At 43.6% G+C, this 16,614-nt stretch overlaps 1 protein-coding gene across 2 annotated transcripts in view; it reads right to left on the reverse strand.

Annotated features, from left to right (window-relative positions):
• ERI3 (ERI1 exoribonuclease family member 3) overlaps positions 1-16,614 on the reverse strand; it is a 196,595-nt gene that overhangs the window by 147,076 nt on the left and 32,905 nt on the right. For both annotated transcript variants that reach the window (XM_081914781.1, XM_081914782.1), the window contains exons 3-4: positions 7,933-8,049; positions 336-395 (exon numbers count right to left, since the gene is read on the reverse strand). In XM_081914781.1, the coding sequence (XP_081770907.1) occupies positions 336-395; positions 7,933-8,049 (177 nt within the window). The remainder of the gene's footprint in view (positions 1-335; positions 396-7,932; positions 8,050-16,614) is intronic.

The following is a 16,614-nucleotide window of genomic DNA, read 5'->3' on the forward strand; positions in this document are numbered from 1 at the left end:
TATGTCCATTAATTTATCATCTTTCATGCAGTTGTCTTAATGCAACATTGCTGACCCCTGAAGACCATCTCCTGTAAGAGAGTCCCCCCAACACACACCTCCCCTCATGACTTCTGGCAGGAGTCTGGACATGCTGTCAGTACCTTTGACAAGAACAGCTGGAAATGACAGATCAATGGTTCAATATTCTCAACAGCATGTCACTGATGTGACAGCAAATGTTATTCTAATGAAGCTGTAATCATAGTCAAATTACGTGGTTCAATACACAGGAAGAGGAAGGGGGAAGGGAAAGGAGGTGTCAGAGGTCAGGAACTAAAGGTTATTAGGCTTACCTCAAGCACTTGCTGGAGACTGGGCTGTCCATCCACCATGGCTTGAATAATTCCAGTCAGCTGAAACAAAGGAAATGGAGAAAACAAAAACAAAGAAATCAGTGATAACACTAAAAAGAATGGATTTTTTCCCTGCTCTTCTTATTGATACTGCAAAATACTGCTGTGCTGCATATAGATGGTACCAAAGCACTGGCACTCATAGAAATCCAGATGAGAGATCTGCCCGAAGCAAGGAAGAATACTGTTCTAAGCTTCACACTCAGCTAAGTTTGAGATTTTAAAGAGAAATAGCTTATTGGAGACCCAAACACAACAGTTATCCCAGTTATAACAGGAACGGTCTTTGGTTAGAAGAGCATTTTCTCTCAGCTGAGATTTATTTGGGGCCCGTATCTTTCTCTTGCAGGCTGGGGCTCTGGTTCACCAGTTTGATCTATCAAAATTCATAGAACTAAAATTATTCCTTGCCCAGGCACAATCAATCTTGCCCACATCTCTTCTCTTCTTGTGCACAATAATTTAGCTAATAGAGCTGACATATTCATGGGGATGAGTCAGAAGGATCCTCCTCTTTCAATTCAAGGTGTTGGACTAGATGACATCCATGCTTCCTTTCCAGAGCCACATTTCAGTGATTCTATGAACCTGTTCAAGATGTATGTCCAGTGTCCTCCTCAATGTACCAACTGCTAAGTGCAGTTGGTGGATGAGAGAGAGCCTTTTCAACTGTGGCATCGAAACTGTGGAACAGATCCACATGCATGTTCATGCACTCTCTCAGCCTCAAACTGTGATTCTGAGCAAGTCAGTGTCTTTTACTTACACTCTAGTTCGCTTCTCATACGGTAGGGCAGGGGTTTTCAAGCTTTTTGAGTCCAAAGTACATTCTTTCTGCAGCACCCCTGTGGGGCTCATGAGCCATGTTATGTCACCCCTTGCCTGCAGAGCTGGCAGCTTCTCACCCTTTTTCAAACACCCTCCCTTGTGGTGTGTTCCCTTAGCCTCCTCCCCTCTCCCCTCTCCTTGGGAGTCTTATGGGCAGCCACAGCTGCCATGCCTGGTCTCTGAGCTGCCCCCCCTGCCCCAAAGAGAGGTGCCTCCTCACACTGCCCCACATAAGCCTGGGAAGTACCCCCTCACCAGCTCCAAGGCACCATTCGCCTGCGGAGTTTGTAGCCAAGGCTGCTGCAACACCTGTGCAAGCCTTTGGAAGGCAGAGACGCAAGAGGGCATCAGAGGAGGGAGGGAGGGAAGGAAGGTAAGAAGGACGGAAGCCAGTGTTGCCCACGGCACCCCTGACTATCATTCAGGGCACCCCAGGGTGCCACAGCACACTGGTTGAAAACTACTGCTTTAGGGAATGGAAGAGAAGAGACGACAGCCTTGCTGTTTGTCACAGAAGAACAGTTGTCATGTAATGATACAATGATATCAGGACCAACAGAGCTATATGAATACTTTCTTCAGAGTATCAAATATTTACCTTAGGGGAGCCCTGCAGTTGGTGCTCTAGTTTAATAGAATAAGTAAAACGCCTGCCATTTTAGTGCCATTCCTACTGCATCCCTTATTTACATTTTACAGCCCAAGGTGTCTTTGGACACTCCCGTACACTAGTGATTAACACAAGAGAAAAGGACCATAAATAGATAGATAAATAAATAAATAAATAAATAAATAAATAAACCTCTCCGGAAAAGTGAGGTGCTCAGGGCATCAGTGGTGCTGCTTTCCATGGAATGGAGGAGTAAGTATCAAAACATTATCAGACAGGAATACAAAGCTATCGTTCCAATTTTATAGACATTTGCAAATTTAATTTGAGAAGAATACTTTGCATTTTTAAAAACCGCAAAGACATCATTCTCAGTACTCTCCTTATACTTACACTGTTATTTCAAGAAGATTACCCATGGGTCTACATTAAGCCTGAAGCAAATAATTTTCATAGTTAAGACAGAAACATAAGGTTGTGTTCAATGCTGCTGTTCCACTTGCACAGCAGACTTCCACTTATGCAAGGAAACTTCCCCCTCCTCTCCCCTGCAGCCCCCCACCACCTCAAAATCTGCTCCAGAAGGTTGGAGGGACTTCGCAAGCTGATTCTGGGAGTACACAAGGAGAGGCATTGAAGGGGAAGTCCCGCTGTTCACTTGCAGAGTATTGGCTACAACTCAATAACTCTATAGCAGTGATAGCCTAGAGCAGTGTTTCCCAACCTTTTTTGGGCAAAGGCACACTTGTTTCATGAAAAAAATCTCGAGGCACACCACCATTAGAAAATGTTTAAAAAATTAACTGTGTGCCTATATTGACTATATATAAAGTAACTCTCTTGAATAGGCATCAAATAAACACAAAGAAAGTATTTTATAATTACTTTATTATGAAATAGGACGCACCTACTTTTTTGGGGGGGGGAAATAAAGGAAAATTTTTTCCCCTTTATTTCCCCCCCCAAAACCAGGTCGGGGAACAGTGGGGTGGCGGTGCTGCGCCTCCCCGCTGTCCCCCGAGCTTGTGGGGCTGGCCCATGTCTGCCTGGCGCGAGGGGCGCTCTGCTTCAGGGCGCCCCGCGCGTCGGGCGGCAGGCTACAGTCCACAGCATGGGGAACCCTCTGTTTCAGGGCGCCCCACGCGCCCCCGGGTGCGCAAGGCTTGCCAACACGAGCGCGGAGCACGGGGCGTCCTCCAAAGGGCGCCCCGCGCTCTGCGCTGCCAGCTGCCGCCCGCAAGCCTTGCGCTCTCGGGGGGAGATCCCCCGGGTGCGCAAGGCTGGCCAACACCAGCGCGGAGCACGGGGCGTCCTCCAAAGGGCGCCCCGTGCTCCCGGCTTCCGCCCGCAAGCCTTCCGCTCTCGGGGGGAGATCCCCCGGGTGCGCAAGGCTTGCCGACACCAGCGCGGAGCACGGGGCGTCCTCCGAAGGGCGCCCCGTGCTCCGCGCTGCCGGCTTCCGCCCGCAAGCCTTCCGCTCTCGGGGGGAGATCCCCCGGGTGCGCAAGGCTTGCCGACACCAGCGCGGAGCACGGGGCATCCTCCGAAGGGCGCCTCCGAAGGGCGCCCCGTGCTCCGCGCTGCCAGCTGCCGCCCGCAAGCCTTGCGCTCTCGGGGGGAGATCCCCCGGGTGCGCAAGGCTGGCCAACACCAGCGCGGAGCACGGGGCGTCCTCCAAAGGGCGCCCCGTGCTCCGCGCTGCCAGCTGCCGCCCGCAAGCCTTGCGCTCTCGGGGGGAGATCCCCCGGGTGCGCAAGGCTTGCCGACACCAGCGTGGAGCACGGGGCATCCTCCGAAGGGCGCCTCTGAAGGGCGCCCCGTGCTCCGCGCTGCCAGCTGCCGCCCGCAAGCCTTGCGCTCTCGGGGGGAGATCCCCCGGGTGCGCAAGGCTGGCCAACACCAGCGCGGAGCACGGGGCATCCTCCAAAGGGCGCCCCGCGCTCTGCGCTGCCAGCTGCCGCCCGCAAGCCTTGCGCTCTCGGGGGGAGATCCCCCGGGTGCGCAAGGCTGGCCAACACCAGCGCGGAGCACGGGGCGTCCTCCAAAGGGCACCCCATGCTCCGTGCTGCCGGCTTCCGCCCGCAAGCCTTCCGCTCTCGGGGGGAGATCCCCCGGGTGCGCAAGGCTTGCCGACACCAGCGCGGAGCACGGGGCGTCCTCCGAAGGGCGCCCCGTGCTCCGCGCTGCCAGCTGCTGCCCGCAAGCCTTGCACTCCTGGGGGGAGATCCCCCGGGTGCGCAAGGCTGGCCAACACCAGCGCGGAGCACGGGGCGGCCTCCGAAGGGCGCCCCGTGCTCCGTGCTGCCGGCTGCCGCCTGCAAGCCTTGCGCTCCCGCCGCCCGACTCGCCCGCCTCCCTCCCACGGCACACCAGGCAACGTCTCGCGGCACACTAGTGTGCCGCGGAACACCGGTTGGGAAACACTGGCCTAGAGTGAAAGGGTGGGGTGATCATTTTGCTTAACAAAATACACCAAACTGATGACAAAAACACAGAGGTAAGTTAGTCCCAGGCCTCTGTTCTGATACAGGAAACCCTAATCCTTATGTACCATTGGGAGATGCTTAATAATAAAAACTCCATACACAAACTCTTCACAACTTCCCTCCCCCCATCCCACCAGGGTGATCTACCACCATGTGCCCTGTGGGAAGGATTCCAGGAGTAGAAGGAAGGCTGCTGCAGCTGGACTATTTCCTTCCCACAGGATCCTGATGGGTTTTTAATAGTATTGTTTATTGTATTTTTAAAGTATGTAATTGAATGTTACTTGTAAGCAGCCTTGGTAGGATTTATATCTCAATAGGGAAAATATAAATAATTTAAATAAATAACACTAAATAAACACACAATTTGACACTTTTTAGTAGATTTATAATGGGGAAATTTCTTTCTATAATCAAATCTATTTAGCAAGCAGTTTTATTGTGAAAGGCAAATAATAACTTGCACCCCAGAAAAGCCAGATTGTCACTGAACCTCTATTCTAAGAATTAAGCAAAGGCCAGACTTGCATTTGTATTTCTTTTTTGCTATAAAACTTCTGTTTCCCTCTTACAGTGCACAACATTCTTCTCTATCCCCATTTATTCTTTTTGGTTTAATGCAACTAAATGTAAAGTGGTTTGAGTCTATAGTGGGGATACATAAGGCAAGTGAACTGGTCAGTCTTTAGGATGGGGAACCTGTGGTCCACCCAATATTGTTGGACTCCATCAGCCCCAGCCAGCACTTTCAGTCCTGTTTCCCAACTGAAACCAAGCCCAGGTACATGAAACTTCATTTTGACTCTCCCTCTTCTATTGCCTCTCCCACAACCACAAGCCAGTTCTCAAATATTCAAAATTTAGACTGTAGACTCCTCAGGGATGTGTGTCTTGCCATTTCTTTATGTTGTAAGTGCCACTGGTGGTGCTATACAAATAATAAATAATATTAGATAGAAAACATGGTGCAGCACCACCAAGCAAGATTCCACGCTTGTGTTTCTTTGGCTGGCTATCATTGGAGTGTGTGTGTGTGTGTGTGTGTGTGTGTATAAAGATTAAACTCCAATTAAACTGTAATTGAATCTAATGAATACCAAATACCTGACTAGCTGAATAAGCAGCTCATAATGGAAAATTATTTTCTTGCAGTAACATCCCTAGAATGGTAGCATATACCTTTTAGGGGAAATTTTTAATTTTCAGAATGCAACGTTCCTCTAGGTGGACTCCTGAAGTTCATCAAGTCATTATTAGGTGGAATTTTAAGAAGAAGAGAGGGGGTCAGAGAGGCTGCATTCTTGAAACTGTTTTAATATTAATCCATAGTTTAATTAGGTAATAGCAGATGCCTACAGGCTTCACATACTCTTGAAAAGGAAAATAAGTGTGTATGTTAACCGTTCTATGCCTCTTTCATTCCTTTTCTGTGTTATGAGAGAAAAAAATTCCAACAACCAAAATGGACTGCAAAGAATAGAGCGACATGGACCAGAATCCAAATCTATTCTGTATATGTCATGGCTGTTCCTGCAAGTCCAGTTGAGATGTCTATTATGACCCCAGACTAAGAAGAAAACGCCTACGGTCTGCCCACCTGGCTTTAATAGTAGCCAGAATTTGAGCACTTTACACCGCAGGCCATTGTGGAAGAGTACAGTGTAGTATGGAAAAAAGAAACTATGTAAGTTGGTCCATGTCTTCTAGCTCCCTCTGTTGACAAAGTATTTCTGGCCCTGTCAGCTAGGTTATCTAGGGAAAAAACCAGCATTTGCCCAGACTCACAATTCTGTTTAATTCCACATCAGTAAAATAGATCTCATGGTGCTCCAGGCAACAAGTCACATTTTTCAGATAACTCCACAGAAATTTGGATAAAGGTGTGCAATTAGTCAATTTGCCACATATGCTTCCCTTTGCCTTGGCAAGCCCTGCAGCTTTCCCTTATGGAAATGGCGAAGACAGAAGAGGGCAGCACACCAGACACACTTCAAGACAATGTCAACAGCATGGATTTTCCTCTGGTGTTTATCTCGTACACCATCGTATTTCTAGCTTGAGACAGTTTGCTGATTACATAAGCACTTGTCTCTGGCGTACCATCAGATAATCGGACCTGGCCTTTCTGTGCAGACAAAAAGACCTATAAAGCTTACTGTCTATAAGTAGAGGTGCAGAGACAAAGCCTTTTACCAGCATTTAGCAAAATCAGTGCTTTGGGGAAAGCACAGAGGAGGGTTGCCGTTCACAGCTATTTAGACAAAAGCTTACAATAAGAGGTGAGAGAGAGGATACACAGGGGAACAGAAGAATAAGGGGCTCATTAGGTGACCCAGGAGCTGTGTAGCCTGCTGCCCATGCTATCATTCACCACACTAGACACTACCATGACAGCTAGAAACGCTGGCAGAAGAGGGGAAAGGATTTAAATACCCTTGAATGTCATACAAAAGGGAGAAGTTGGGCCACGTTCACCTTGTCCCATCATAGTAACATGCAAAGACATGACATGCACCTGTTGAAATGATACCATGCATGCATCTGCTCAAAATGCCACATTTTGTATGGAAAATTGCAAGCAGAATTTCTGCTTACATTAGAGCAATAGCCTCCCCTTTCCCCCATGCCATTTCCAAATGCTGTTTTTGATACAGAAGTTAATCTAGGTATCAGGATCCCAGCACTGAATAGATTATGAGCATAATGTACAGTAGTTTGTCTTGAATATTTCACTGTACCACAACTTCTTTTCTTCTCCATTTTAAAACTAGGAAATAACTAGGTTATTTTGGTGAGGAAGCCAATACACCAGACTTACCAGCAAAGTTTTAGCATTATATGAATTAGCCTGGAGAGTTGATGGCATACACTCTCCCCTCTCTTCCTTTCATGTGTAGCAATTCCCTCTCCCTTTCCTAACTTGCAGCAAACCATAATCCAGGGTTTAATTTTTTAAACATTATTTTTACTCTTAAAAAAATGCTCCAAGAAAGGAGAGGGGGAAAGTGGCTTCATGATTGGCACAAGAGCCAGCCAATCAATGCAATGCAAATCCAGCTTCTGTTGAACATTAGAAAAACAGTTTCCCCTGAGTTTAGTCTGGAGCAAATGATTTTACACGCACTTCAGAGTGGGCTCACTGGTAAAATTATGTACATCTAGATGCATCCTGAATTTGGCAGCCATATTTAATCAATGCACAAACTACTTCCTGCTGAACTGAAGTTTTTGCATGGGAACTGGACAGTGGCAGGAAGGCAATAAGGAAACTGGGGGAAATATGTTGAACCAGTGTCAGTGGCTACAGCTGATTAAGGTACAAATCTGATCCTGCTGCAAATTCTCAATAGTTGCAAAGCTTGTACTAGAAACTGCCTAAACATTTTCCACCATTTCTCCATGATGAGGAGAGCTAGAAAATGAGTTACAGCTATCAATCTTAGCTTTGTAAAAATCAAACTCCCTAAACTACTTCAATGATACAAGTATCTCAGCAACTAGCTAATGCATTCTAGTGCACTAATAAAAACAAACAATAAGCTAAGATTTCAGCAACTGCAGGGAAACTGCAGCAACAAGAAATATTCAGCTCTAGGGAAATGAAGTGTTTTACCTCTGTGCAGAAAGGTGTGAGCTGTGGATGGACCACTGGCTGCACATACATATGGAAGGTGGATTCAATCTCCATTGTCCGACCATTTAGCTTCAGGATGGGGAACTCAATGATCTCCTACAATAAGAAAATTAATACATTAAATGTTACTTTTAAGAAACATTCAGGGAAGTTAAAAGGCAAGCTACAACTGAAAGGAAAGTACACGTAATATCTTGAAATCGAAACCGAAGAACTACAAGCAGAATGAAATGAAATGGGGATTTCCTGCCCCCTCCATCCTGCTGAGCCCCCTGCGCCCCTCAAAAAACCATTCAGGAGGGTCACTGAATGCAACACAGAAGACTGCAGCAACATGAGCAGAATTCCCTGCTGTTATGGCTCTGTTGGATGGATCCAAGGCAAAGGGATTTTTCTCAAAGGACCTCACCGTTCTACACAGGTGGGCAAATTTAGTCCAATTTATTACTGCATCCCTTCTCCAGGACTTATTTTTTGCAGCTACAACACTCTCAAAAATCTTGCACTGAAGCCAACCACACACTGGTTAGGGCAGGAAAGGCAGCAAAGAAGGCCCATTTTGCTGCTGCCACTTCATCCTCTGCTAGTCAGCTTTCACTCTGATTTGCAGTGATCTTAATGCCCTAGTTGCTAGAGAACCATATGAGGTGTCTAATGTCACAACTGGCTGGGCTTTGTGGGATCAGCTTCAGTTGATGCAGCCTGAGGACGTTGACAAGTTGCTTGCAGCTGTGCGTCAAAACTACTTACTTGAGCTCAGTTCCTCAGTGATAATAAAACTTAGCCAGAAGGGCATGGCTAGGTGGATCCAAGCATTAAATGTCAGGGTGGTGTCTGCTGCTGTGAAAAAGGCAGGAGTGTGTCTATGCCTAAAATTGTTCGCCCTGTGCCTACTAGTCTGGCTATCAACTGGTTTCTAATACACCTTTCTTGGGAAGTTGATTGAGAGGGTTATGGTGTGCAGCTGCAGGCATGCTTAGATGAAACTGATTATCTAGACCCATTTCAGTTTGGTTTCAGACCTGCTTTTGGGAACAAATCAGCCTTGATCACCCTAATGGATGGCCTTTACTGGGAGAGGGCTAAAGGGAGTGTGGCATTGCTTCATCAGCTTGATCTCTGTTATTTTTATACCATCAACCATGATATTCTCCTGGACTGGCTCCGTGGGATGCTCTGGAAGTAAAAAATGCTATTGCTAGCTACTGCCTGTTTACTACATTTCTGTAGATCTTATTAAAATTGTTAGCATTAAATATTATCATTACTTATTATATGTGGCCATCTGTTACATGATACTTTGCAAAGAGCAGGCTTCACAAGTTCCTACCCAAGGGGGCTTTAAACCTAAGGATACACACATGAAATAGAGGAAAGGGAGAAAAATGTACATTGCATGTAAATATACAAATAAACTTCAGCTCACATACCACAATATCATCCCATTTGTCCCAGGTGCAAATATCTAGAACTGTAGGCACAGCCTGTTGGGTTTCCGCTTTTGAGAAACTCTTCCACAGAAACTCAAGACAAATGTTAGACTATCTTCCACCCACACACCATATCCATATATACACAAACACTCATGTACATAACCCTGTACACTGTAGACATTATTATGTTCTGTGGTAAATTTATACTGATAAGAGGGAAAGAGAAACAACAGCATGTTCAACTATTCGAAAAATCAAAAATTTACATGGGCTTGTTAATAAAAAGTTTAAGCAAATGCAGTTATGATAGATTTAGCAATTATTAAAATATACACATGGAATTTAAAAAAAACACCCAAGGAATAAAAACGATAAACTCCTTTGTCTCTTTCCTCCACACTCCACCCCCTCCCGAGTTTAATGTAAGAGGAGTGACAATTTGCTTGGTGTCTTTAAAGGATAATTTGTCTGCGTTATTTAATAGAGAAGCATGATGCTCGGGCTCTGGAGTGCAAATGAGCCCACTGAGTGATAGCCAAGCATCGAGCCTCTCAAATCACTTGTGGAGAAAAGAGAGAATAAAAAAATTGCTTTTTAATATTCAAAAACAGTTTGCAAAATTTAATCAAAGCACAGCAAAAGCTAACATTTTTACCACTTTGACATTTTTATTAGTGCTTTCATAAATTTTTAAAACATGAATAGAATTAGTTTAAAAACAACAACAAAAAACTGCCTGAAAACATCTGGAAGAGGGAAAAGACGACGAAAGAGAAAAAGAAAAGCTCCTCTGCCACGCAACATTTGCATCTTAAGAAGCCAACTGCTGCTGTGCAGGCGCTGAACAAAGCTTTTGGGCCCTGACCAAACCACCACTGCCCATCATGACTTGTGAGGCCATAAATGTCAGGCAATAACATCAGTATGCTGACAAAGCAACATGTATACAACAAACAACTTTAAGATTTTGACTGTGTATCCCTCCTTTGGAAATAAAAAAGGAAGATAAAGAAAAAAGGAACCTATGTTTAAATTCTGTAAATACTCGTATCAAGCTTTAATTTGGTGGGCACCAATATAGAATTTATTAAAACATAGGAAATACAGGACTCTAATCCTGCAAACTACATTTACGAGAGCAGGTATCACAACACCACCCTCTGTATCAGAGGCACTGTAGAGAGGAACTGTAGAGAGATAGGGAGAGTGAGGAGAATTTTTCTATTTACAATTTAAAAATATGAAAAAAAAATCAGAAAGATATTAAACACTCAAGAGTAAAGTTAAGGTGTAACTGCTTTTCAGCATTCTGCTATTATAAAGCAAAGAAAAGTATACTACTAGGAAAAATAGATAGTATTTGTCAGATGAAATGAATTTTAGAATAGGGAATCTCCATGATGAGGGCAGACCATTTGTACAAATTTCAAATAATTCAGATTAAAATGCCTTAGTTACAGCAGTTTACAAATTTTGGCTGGAGTGATTTTTGCCACTTCCAACTTTTTTGTTTGTTTCTGGACAATAGATAATGTATCTTTTAAGACAACGGTAGTGCATGACCAGGACAAAATTCAATAGGTACAATTTTACCACTTGCTATAAACACACACTAAATTCCTGTTCAGTGATCAGCAATTACATGAAGGGTGATAACTGTTACAGAAGGTGCACTTCACTGCATTTCCTTTAAAAAGTGGTAGGGGGCATTTTAGAAATCAAAAGATTTTTAGTTTAAGAAAGGCGTTCAGGCACCAAAAAATATAGAGATTAAAAATTAAGGGCTTGCACCTTAACTTCTGCAGAATGTAAGCTTTCTAGTCTTCCTATAGGCTCACATGCTGCATTCATATGCCCACAACTAGAGCAGAGTATGCCTGTAAAACTGATGCGCTGATAATGCCCATTAGTAACTTTGCTCAATTTACTCAACATGCACATGAGCGGGGTCTGCAGTTGATAACAAATTTGCATGAGCTTGGTTGTCATAATTTAACATAGCATATATTGTATTAAACAGAAACATGTCACTGCTCCTATTTCAATACAACCACAAGCTGTAACCAGGGTTTGTTGCGGGGCTTGGAGAGACAAGCCACAAGTCTCTGTTTGGATACCATGCTAAGTAAAACCCTGGCTTAGCTCACAGGAGTGCAGAAGGAAGACTGGGAAAGTAGTCAGTGGCAGATGTTCTTCTCCAGGAACGTCCTGCTCTCCCCTCATTCTGTGCAATTCACCTCAAGGAACACTCCTCAGGTTGAGAAACAACATATGGGTATACACCCCACCTTCAAGTTTCCTTTTCCATACTACGCTATATGCCCCCTGCTCACCCACAAGCCTCATGCAACACACCGCAAGAAGTGGACATGGTCTGTCAGTGATAGGGCTTTTAACAGCATCAAGCCTGCCTAAATCTCTCTCTTCTACTACTCCTAGCAGATCAGCTCGTGGGACAACAGATGATCTTAGGCATTAAGGAAGACAGACCCAGGCAAGCAGCACAACTTCAGGAGGGCTAGTTTAAAACAGCTGGAGGAAATAAAATGAACAAGTCTGAAAATTTTTATGATAGCCCAAATTATTGCTGGCCTATGAAAACTATCAGACTACAAAAGACTGACAGGGAAAAAATCAGATGCCCTCAGGAAAAATACAACAGCTTTACTTTCCCACCTCCTTTTCTTGGCTTTCTTGAAAGGAGCAGAAAGGGCCTTCCCAAAAGGCTGTTATCCCAAAGATGGGGGGGGGGAGGCAGAGAGAGAGAGAGAGCGAGGGAGGGAGGGAGGGAGAGGGAGAGAGAGAGAGAGAGAGAGAGAGAGAGAGAGAGCGCGCGCGCGCAAGGACTTTTTCTTCCAATGTCTGACAATGTTTGTTCCACCGGTATCTACAACAACAGATACCAGCCCTATGAAACCAGCACCACTGCTCACTAACAATGTTAACCAGCCCCACAATGAAATGTAACCTGCGACACCCTGCGCTACTTTCCATTTAAAACTTCCATTTGAAGCACAGCAGAATTTGGGGAGCCTGCTGTCCATCTTGCTAATAAAGACAAGTGTTGGGACCTTTAAAGCTGCCATTCATCTTACGCCTTTATTAATTTCCATTTTCCTAAACCCATGATACATCACGAAATTAGGAGCTGACATTCCTGCAGAAACAAAAATATCTATCAAACATAAAGAGGGAGAAAAAGCGCTCCATTACCCAGAATTTATGGCTTAAAGCCGATCTGTTTCCACTTTTTTTACAAGCATATGGTTTGTTTTAGATAGCCAAAATGTTATTACAGATCTAGAATTTCATTAGGAGCTATTATGAAATGGTAAGCACTTACACACACACAAACAACAGGCTGTGTTTCAGAGCACATAGACACAGACTGGCAACTTATCCAGCTTTCAAGTACCAGAATACATTCACACTGTCAACCCAATTCACAAAGAATTGATGGGAAAAGAAGAACAGAGAGAGGCTGGAAGTTCACGTGGTTGACCTAGCTTGAGCAAAGGGAGTTGGTGCTGCAACAGTACCACCACATGAGGTACAGGGACAGTTGAGAACGTTTCTGACTGAACCAAATTGGTAGTGCAAGTACAAAAAAAAGCATATTTTGGAAGTTCAATCCACCTTTGCCTTTTCACCAATTTAAACACTCTCTTTCTTAGCATTCCTGTTCGTTATTTTTAAGTGAATCATGCCACTTAAGTCAGGCACGTTCCATCAGCAGAATATTATCCGTGTTCTGGCCACACCACCTCTCTTCCAAACTCTGACCTAACAAAGGAAATCCCCACCCCCTGCAAAGTCTTTTGCGCTGCATTAAGCCTCAGATTTTGCCCACTGTTGACAGATTAGCAATCCAGGACATGACACTCATTTGCTTAAAGAACCCCATGACACCAGCACCTCAAACACTGAGCCTAGTCATCACACTGCACTTTCCAGGCAAGCAATAACTGTTGTATGCCCAAATTGTGCACTGTCTATTTTTGCTTTAGGATTTTGCCACAATGCCAGCACAAGTTCACTACAACATGAGATACTACAAGTATTACTCAAGGAATTATTATGCCATTCCCTTAAACTATAAACAGAGCGAAACCTGTTTCTGTCTGCAAAGCACACTGTCACAATCTAACTAAAAAGGAAGGCAAGGATTCAAATTGCTGGTGATGAAATAATAATCTTTTTAATTCTCTCTATCCATTATTATGAAATCTGTCTACAATTACTTGATTTGAAAACGTCTGCACGTAGCCCCAACTCATGCACAAACATATTTGCATTTATATGGTGGGAACACAGTTTCTAATAGCAATTCTAACCTATAAGAGAGACACTAAAAATCAGCTCAACACACACACACACAGAGTGTGTAGAGAAAAAAGTTATAAATACTCTTACCAAACATGTCTGCTTTAAATCATTTTGTACACAAAAGTCTGCAGTACTTGCGTTCTAAGGAGTTGGCAGCCCATGAAGTGTTTCTGACCTACCACCCTCAGAGGAAAACACACACGCACATGCACACACAGGCAGCCCCCTTATGTAATTTGCCTACCCCACAAAAAGTCGTCAAGAAACAGATGGGAGGCTGAATCTCAACTGGCCTGTTGAAAACTTAAAAGAACTTCCCTTTCCAAGGGATTAGGAAAATTCATGAAGGCCTGTGATTTCAGCACTATAAACCCACCCTATATTTCACTCCACCCTCCTAAAGAAAAAAAAAGCACAACCTCCTTAGCATGATGTCGCTAAGACAAGGAAAAGGGGGGGCGGGACCTAAGGCTCTAGAAACTGTGAGCTTTCTTGCTGAAAGGAAAAGCTACAAGCTTAACTACCTAAACAACTTCTGAAGAAATCTTGACTTGGGAACACAACGAAAAGAATTACACCGATATTCACAGCGGAACATTTTGTCCACAATATTGGAGGACCTTATTAGATTACAGAAATAAAATACCCACAAAAACATTCAGACTCTCAAATGTTTATCTGAGCAGTGGGCAAGAAGTACTCAAAGATCAGTATAAATTTATTGGCAGTGGATAAGATTACCCTATTCAGTTCAAAAAACCGCAATTGAGAATAATGTATTTCTGCCCCCCGCAACCGCCCTTGCCATTTTTATAAATAAATATAAAAAAATGAAAGATGCCACGGGAAAATCAGAGCTGACTGTTCTTCCTGCAATAAAAAAGCCCAGTGCTGCTGATAGTAAGAGATGTTTCTGATAAGAGAAAGGGCAGCGTTCCTTACTTAAAAGACATCCTATTTGCACCTCCAAGAGAGGAAGGAAGTCAGAGTTTCAGCGGCAGCAGCTCATTTCATTCAACAGTTTTTCTCCTATTCTTTGAAAAAGACAAGAAAAAGTCATTTTATGTACAAGGAGCTTGTTTCTTAAACAAACACTTGTGTTTTTGATTTACACCACAGGCTGCTCCTAAATAATTTATGGCGGGTTAAATTTATTGCATAGCCCTGGCCGGCTGCAAATTCGAATTGCCAAATAATTAGATTTTCGGGCAATGCTTATAAATTATCCGCCGATTTGTCCGGACTTGTTTGTCAGTCGCTTTGTGCTCCAGGTCATCTTTGGCATTTTGCTGTTTGTGTTTTAATTGCTGATTTACACTTTGACAGATGAGAGTTGATGCCTCCAAGTTGGGGAGGGGGAGTAAGAGATGTGATAGAAGAATCGGAGATCGTAGAAGGCAGGGGTACCATCCCCCACCTTTTTTTCAAAGGCAATTAGAAGAAGGGACAGCATGTGGACAGTACTGGCCTAGTGAATTTTTAATTATTATTTTAATGAGAGCTGGCTGAGTTGAGCAGTCCTACACTGGCCTCCAGGGGTAATGGACAACATGGCTAAACAGCCGTCTGCCCCCACCCCACAGAGAGATACACAAATACATCCTCAAAAATTCTACAGAACTGACCACACAGACTCATTACAAGAAAGAAAAGCCACTACTGTATTAGTTTAATGAAGGGTCGTTAACTATTCCAACACACATTTACATATATTGCCATTCCAGCTCAACACATCTGTCTTGAAATACTTAAACTGGTATGTTAATCAGGTATACCAAAAAGCCTTTCTAGAGAGTAGTCAATTCCAAATTACATTTGCTGCAGCTACCTGGAAAAAATAAATATGCATACTATCTATGTAACAACGTGCACACAGAACATAGAATTTTAAATTTAACTGAATTGTCAAATGTATATGTGCAGGAGAAGCAAGAAAATGCCAATTACATAAATGCTTAAAAGTTCCATGAATAAGGTTTAACAACACAGTAAAGTGGCATGAGATAATGAACCAGACAAAGACAATTATATGCTAATTTCTGCTGCCAGAGTTCTGAATTCTATGCTTTCCCCTGTAACTTTTTCAATTCATAACCTCTGCCATTTCACACCATTAATAAATCCTAAATTTAACATACTAACTTAAAGTACTGTTTCCCAAGCATCTCCTCCTCTTAAGTCCAATTCTACAACATATCTATGATTTGGTTGCCCTTACACTCTTCATAATATCTAGCTACATTCACTCTGCAGTAAATCATTGGCCTTTGATACTTGAGGTGTGTGCTTTTAGAACTCATCCTATTCCTTATAATTGTACAGTAGTTTGTTTTAACTGTTTTTAAGTCTGAAGTTCAAACTGTTGAAACCTGCCCTGGGACCTGCTGGAGAACGGCAAGTAATAATTTATTACTCCTACCACCCCCTTTTAAACACAAAATCATTATCATTCAAAAATTTAGGAACCTCAAAATGCAGTATGGTAACCATCCACTGAGGTCACTGTTGAATCACAAACCATACTACTTAGTGTGAGCTGAAGTTCACAAGTTTAAAATTAATACAATTTTTCATAAATGAAACAGGGGTGAAGTGTTAAAAAGAAAATTTATGCAAAGGCCTATAAGACTACACAGGTTGCCTTAAGTGAAGAATCCAATCTGTATAGTTCAACCAACACTGGAAACAAAGAGACAAAATCTGAATTTTAAAAAATGTTTAGAAAGAAGGCAGGAATCAAGAATGACTCTTCAACAGGTATTAAGAAACATGTTTAATATGGACAGAATGCCGCAGAGCTTGAGACCCTCAGGCCCACGGGCTGAATGCAGACCTACAGGCCTCTCTATCCAGTTCTCAGGGCTCTTCCCCAGGTCATGCTCCCTCCACAAATACTTCTGCC

This window comes from Podarcis melisellensis, assembly GCF_964234715.1.
Source record: "Podarcis melisellensis genome assembly, chromosome: 6".
In the NCBI taxonomy this organism is placed as follows: domain Eukaryota; kingdom Metazoa; phylum Chordata; class Lepidosauria; order Squamata; family Lacertidae; genus Podarcis; species Podarcis melisellensis.